Source organism: Channa argus, chromosome 1, assembly GCF_033026475.1.
Source record: "Channa argus isolate prfri chromosome 1, Channa argus male v1.0, whole genome shotgun sequence".
In the NCBI taxonomy this organism is placed as follows: domain Eukaryota; kingdom Metazoa; phylum Chordata; class Actinopteri; order Anabantiformes; family Channidae; genus Channa; species Channa argus.
Window position 1 is genome coordinate 30,382,725 of NC_090197.1, and position 6,787 is coordinate 30,389,511.

The 6,787-nt window shown below is 42.5% G+C and overlaps 1 protein-coding gene across 6 annotated transcripts in view; it reads right to left on the bottom strand.

Annotated features, from left to right (window-relative positions):
• The window catches only part of LOC137131256 (pro-neuregulin-3, membrane-bound isoform), a 314,148-nt gene extending 308,146 nt beyond the window's left edge, over window positions 1-6,002 (bottom strand). For 2 of the 6 annotated variants that reach the window (XM_067512299.1, XM_067512290.1), the window contains exon 1: window positions 3,604-6,001. In XM_067512299.1, the coding sequence (XP_067368400.1) occupies window positions 3,604-4,318 (715 nt within the window). In that variant the 5' untranslated portion in view covers window positions 4,319-6,001. Of the gene's footprint in view, window positions 1-3,603 lie in introns of all 6 variants that reach the window. The other 4 variants (XM_067512281.1, XM_067512307.1, XM_067512315.1 and 1 more) reach the window with 4 other exon arrangements.
• Between the last annotated feature and the right edge of the window lie 785 nt (window positions 6,003-6,787).

Consider the following 6,787-nt stretch of genomic DNA (forward strand, 5'->3'; position numbering starts at 1 on the left):
ACTTCTCTAATAGTTTTGTACTTGAAAGAGTCCACAAGCTACAATATACTGTATAATGAGTGTTGGAAGCTTTTCTGTACCTTAAATGTTGAATATGTGGCCTCCTGTGTACTGTTTTCTAGATTCAGCTACATAGTTGGCAAACTGCACACATTTACACAAGGCTTGTTGTGGCTTCAAAACAAAACATTATACAGAATAATCAAAGACATGAGTATTGAATGAGTGTAACATTCAAGGGAAAATAAGACAAAAAGCTTTTCGTTGTCTATAAAATTTCCCTTTGATTATATAAAATGTATATAAAATCTATTCATTCGCTTATTCTGGTCTCAAGATCTTGCCTTGCTCTTGGTATTGACCTGTCTCCACTCTTTAAAGCCTGGATTTTGGCTGGGTCTCAATACACTAAAGTCTTGGTTATGACTTGGTATTGGTAAAGGTGGTCTTGTATTGCCGATCCAATTATTGCCAGGGGCTACGCTAGGTCGGCCCGCACCAGCTACCGGGGCCTGACTAGCTGAGTTGTTTTCCATGGTACGGAGCCGTGCTTCCAATTCCGTGAGCCTCGCCTCCAAAGCTGCAAAAACCTTACACTTGTTACATATACCATTATCACTAAAGGAGGCAGAGGAAAAACTGAACATAAGAAACACCGAGCAAGTGAGAGAAGGAAAAACAGAGGGAGACAGAGAAGCCATTGCTAATGGATAACTGCTAAGCTAACGAAGCTAATATAAGTGAAATGTGGAATTTGTAAACTTTAGCTGGTTATGTTTTGCAAAAGCAGGTGCTTGTGTAATACAAGCGTATGTTACGACTAAGTATTAATTCTTGTGTGAAGAAATCACTTATTTAAGTAAAAATAACAGCTACAATTAATCAGTAAAACGTCCTTCGGTAGAAACCCAAGAGTGTGCAGAAACAGAAAGTGACGCAATACGCTTACCGGACGAGCAGCCGATCCCGAGTCATCATGTATACAGGCTGTATACAGCCATTTGCTACACTAAACATAATTTCTCAGGAGTGAAGACTTTACAAACTAGTGTCATGTGCAGCTGTAGCTCAGTTGGTAACAAACTAAAATCAGTGATTCAATCCTTGGCCCGGCTATGTGTCATGTGTCTTTGGGCAAGACACTGAACCCCAAGTTTCTCATGATGGGTCAGGCAACACCTTGCATGGCAGCCACGCCATCGGTGTGTGAGTGTGAATGAGTGAATGAGAAGCAACATTGTGCATTGCTTTGGACAAAAGCATCATAATCTGTAGAATCCTTAAATTATGCAAAATAAGACCTTCCAATAGAAATTTAAAGTACCAAGAAAGGAACCAGCAGCTCATTCCCCTTTGCACCTCAGTGACTAAAAGCAACATAGCCCAGCGTGAGATAAAATCTATGTCTATCTTCATTTTGTGACCCACAAAGACAGGGACGGCATCAATAAGAGCGCCCAGATGGCCAGCTGTACTTAAATTAATAGAATTCTGTCCGTTTCTGAGCACAGGCCAACGCAGGCAATTCAATAATACCACATAACACATTCACACATAATGGATAGTTAATGTGAAAATGATGGCCTTTTCAAATCAAAGCAGCATGTGGGTGGGAGAATAGAAGGGGTGGGAGGTTGAAGGGTGTTTAGGATTATCGAACGAGTCGGCTATTCTGTAGTGTCGGAACTTTCTCAGGCAAGCTAAAGAAGGAGGGATATTTTTCCTAGTATATCTATCAACAAGGCCTAATTGTTTTCATGAACACTTGCTGAAGAAATGGCTTTTTTTAAATGGTTAATTAATAAATGAATGGATGAGGATGAATGGCCACATTTTTTTTTCTCATGGAACTGAAATGATAAATCATTTTCCCTGGTATGTTTCTCATTATCATAGGGAACATTCCCTGGTCTCTAGAGTAATCTAGGGACACTTCCATTATCAGGGACAAAAGAGAATCAGCCACGCCTTTGCGGTCAAGCAGACAGGAGCAACAGCGAGTGAAAAGAGGTGATTTTGTGTATACATCACAGGTTGTGATATTGCTCATGTGGTTACAAATCCTTTCATAAATGATAGTCATTAAAAGAGTATATGATGAAGCAATATACAAGCTTAAAAACAATCTTACAGCCATTTAGGTCAGTGCAAGTTAATTTGCAGCATACAACAAATGTATCATATTTAATTGGCCAAGCCCTTGACATTGTTATTTATAATCATACCGTGGCTTATTGCAAGGTTAAATTAAATTGCGAGAAGAGATTAACAGTCTCCAACATGTGATGTGTGAGCTTGTATCCACTCTGAAACCACTGACTTGTTTGCTTTTTTCCTGTGCAGACACGTGAGGGATCCGAGACATGCAGTGTGAGGTCACACCATTCAAAACATAGCCCACTCATGTGACTCGGAAACTGTTTGTGTAGGCTCATACCGGGATCAGAGACAGGAACATCACAAGCACAGGGAAGTCCATCAAATAATGTGGCACCATTTTGAGAGCAGTGAGATTTATCATGGAGGAAGCAGCATGTGTGTGTGTCTGATGCTGCAAGAAAATCCCCGGTAGCAACAATCAATAGCATGTGCACTGCATGTCAAGGACAGAGATGATAAAGACAAGGATTTGGACATTCTTTTTACATAACTTAGGATGCAACATATGATGAGTTTTACTGATCAGTTACCAATTTAGTTGCATATTATTAATTATAAAAACTGTTTGTAGCTGGTAGTTTACAGGAAGTAAAAAACGCATCAGTACTAACGAACATCTTTTTATCTAGGACGTTGAAGCAAGTCAACACCACCACTAAGTGAACATGTGCACATGCAGGCATCCATGCGTGTGTTAAGTCAATGAGCAAGAATTTATCTGTTTTCATCCTTAAACTTTAAGTACAATGTGCAAGCAAATTTGAAAATCAGCATAAGAAGTCACAAATCCACTGGAAGTCTTCTGCACACAGTGTGGCCATTAAAAACTTATTTTATGTCGATAGCTTCTAAACACATTACATGTCTTATGCTTTGTACAATTAGGGATTTGTACATTCAATCAAACAAAGGTTTAGACCAAAGTGGAAACCTTGTGTTGTTTCACTTTATGGCACCAGCACACAATGCAGCTAAGAAAAACAATTTAACCATCCACAGCACAAAGATTGATTATTGAGCCATCCAATGATTCAGAATGCCTTATTGTAAAAATCAATGTAATCGATTATGTTATTGATTAATCCTCTGCAAGTTTCAACCTACAGAAGTGTCTGGTAAACCAAATTACAATGGTGGTGCTCTGCATGTCATTTGCAATACCAGAGACTGGAATAACTTTAAAGCCCCATCGTTACCAAAAATAAACCAACATTTAGCTTTAAGTTTGTCTTGATGATAAAGGATCCAAAAATGTATAATTATGTGACATAGCCAGGCCAGGAAACATTCAACAAAACTGTGGATTAGTGGACTTGTTCACTGATCTGTTCAACCAAGCTAAATCCTGACAATTTTCTTGAGTCACCTCCACTGATCTCCAGAAATGCTCTTTAAATTCTGGATGCTCAAGAATATGCGACTTAATTGAAACAAGTGACTTACGTGTTTTACGGTGGCCATGCATACGCGTAGTGACTGTGGTGGAGACCGTCTCTGTAGTAGTATGCTCCAGGGTCCACATCTGCGTAGAGTCATGGAGTACTGTAGGATTGGATGCAGAGGGGCTAGGTGTTGCTTCTCCAATTATGAAGGTTGTCCTTGGCACTGCTGTAGTCGTGATGAAACTAGAAGGTCCACGTCCGTTATTATTTCCAGCATTCCGAGGGGTTACTTGGCTACCTGAAGCTCCACCCCCTCTAGGATTTATAGTGGTGGTGGAACGAGTTCTACCTTTAGGAACAGTTGCAGTTCTAGCCGTGGGGTTCTCGCCATCAACTATAGGCGTAGTTGTAGTAGTGGTTGTATCGGGACTTTTGGGAATCCCGCTTGGCTTGGATAGGAAAATAGGATCCTGACCTATTCGGTTAGCATCCACCAGATCTGTTGGCACATAATCCCGCACTGTGCCAACGACAATCCATTTCAACAACATCAAGCTCAACCCAAGTCCGATGAACCCGATAAGTAAGGGGACCACACACAGCCATGTCTGCTGGCGAGGCCAAACAGCACAGCGAAGGGGGCCCTGATCCTGTGCCTGGCCTTCACCATGTCCCCCTGTAGCCCCTGAACCCTCAGGTTCCTCCAGTATCACCGCTCCAGATCCAGCTGCCCCAGAACACTCGCTCATCCTTCTCTGCCGTCCTTTATGGCTCATTGAGGGTTAACCCTGTGATAGGCATTGGTAGCACATGGCAGAAAGGTTCCTGACTATGCCGGACATTAAGAAGAGGCACGGAGAAGGTGCAGAAATGGATTTAAAAAAGGACTCAACGGTATTTAGGTTTCAAAAACATGTACATAAATATGTAATCCAATAATAGAGAGAAGGGGAGGGGTGCACGAGATAAAACACAGACATGAAATCACAAACACACAAGCACACACACTCACATTTAGAGACACCCAGTGAAATGGGAGAGCTGTGTAGACGGATGATCCCCCTGATTTGTCTGTGTTTTGGTCCTGACCAACTTCCAGTGTCCAACTGCAGCAGCAGTGAACTTCAAGACAGTTCGCAATAGGTAAAAAATAGGAAGCGATGTCTCCAACAGGGAGAAAGAGGGACAATGAGAGACCTGGGGGGGGTGAGATGGGTGCAAAGGAGCGGCTTTACATCTGTGCATTTGAGAAATCCATGGCATTAGTGTTCGTATGACACTGCAGCAAAAATTCACAGCTATTTCTACTAAATGTACATGAATCCACAACGGGACAGAGTCGTCTAATAAGGGGAGCAAAACTTGAAGGGTGGGTCTTGTCACTTCCCCACCCTGTGCAAGACCAAATTAATGAAAAACGTTTCCCCGTGTAGCCTTCTTTAGCTTTAGCAGACTCAGCGTCCCTAAGGTCCCAAAATCTCTCTCTCTTCGTAACTGAAAGAGGACGAGAGCAAAGAGACCTATCGTTTGTGTGTCTGTCCAACACGCTCCTAGGATTATCCACTATCTTTGTTTTTTAAATCTCACCAGTTGAGGATTTTTAAAATGTATTTATCACAATTTGGATACAAAACCACTCTGGTTGCTCTAAATTCCAGTGAGGCTAAAAATAACACAGTAGAATCCAATAGATTTTTCCAGATCCACTCAAAAAAGCCACACTTTAGAGGAGGAGAGAGAGGGGAGGTAAGGGTGGAAAAAAAGAATCAGGGGTGTTGTCGCGCAGTGGTATCACAGGGCGGATAAACTGCAACTGCGACGCGTGATCCTGCTCCTTCTCCAGCCGGCTGTGGATCAGATTTCCCCAAGCTGTCCGCTCAGCACCCCGCTGTCTCACTATACTGTCTGTTAATACTGCACCAAAGCACTCCGAAGGCTCTTCTCATGTATTCACCGGGAACATTCCAACACAGATGGATAAAATTAAGAGAGAAAGAGGATAAAAAGCAAGGGTGGTGGTGGATGAAAACGACAGGGAAGGCAGAAAGAGAGAGGACAAACAGGAGGTTACAGTGTTCAAAAATATCCCACTGCTTTTCTCTTCTCTCTTTCTGAGCAGTGTTGGTTTTTCCTCAGTGCCTCAAAGACTGTGCTCTTTCCAGTCAGCCTTTGATTTGTTGGTCTGGTCGCTGAGATCCCTTTCAGGATGCCTTCTTAGAGATGATTAGAAATGTGCGCCCCGCGCTGGGATGAGAACTTTGACGGCAGCAGCTAAGGCTCCCTAAACCCCGTCCCCCATGGGCTTAGCAACATCCGATAATGCAGCTGTCTTTACCTGTGGCTATTGTGATGCAGATGCACATACAGCTGCCTCCCTGAGCTGCCGCCAGCTAGAGACAGAGAATGAATGAGAAGGGGGAAAAATGCAGGCACAGACAGAGCGGAGAGTGCATGCTGGTAGAGCGAGGGAAGAGAGAGAGAGAGAGAAGCAGAGAGGGCGGGAGGAGAGAAAGAGGCTGCACCTGCTAGATGCACCAGCACTGGGAAGCTTGCCCATCTCTGTTAGCAGGGAGGGGAGTGGAGCTAAGATGCAGACTGCATACAGAAAAGTAGAAAAAAAAGGGAAAAGGGAAGTGAAGGTGTGTGCACAGATAAAGATAATAAGAGTGGGAGGGGCGCGGGGAGGAAGAGGGGGAGAGAGAGAGACAGAGAGAGAGAGAGCAGCAGATGAGGCATTTCCCAGCAAAGAAGAAGCCGGAGTCCCAGAAAGATCAGAGCAGGACCACAATGCAGGAGCTGTCACTCATTCAGCCCCACCCACATGATGAGAAGAGAGTGGGGAAAAGGAAGGAAAGAGAGTGGGATTTTATTATCAAATCAGCAATCTTTTGTGTTTAGACGTTATGTGAACACACGAGGACTTCAGATTCAGAGTTAGAAACACAAGGCTAGAAAAATTTGTTTGCTTGTTTGTTTGTTTGGTTTGTATTAGCATGCGATCTTGTAACTTTTGTTGGGAAAGCAATTCCTACCTTTAAGTTTCTTTCTTTTTATTATGAGTTTAGTTTTTGTAAAACTCCACTTTATATATTTATTGCCTTTTTAAGCACATGTAGGAGAAAACACAGAGAAAACATTTAAAAACATTCAGAGTGAAGTCCCTAAATATTTACCACCCTAAACTACATTTTTATGTTGTCATGAGAGCAGCAGTGTGTACGTATATTTTAAAATAGTGTTTGTAA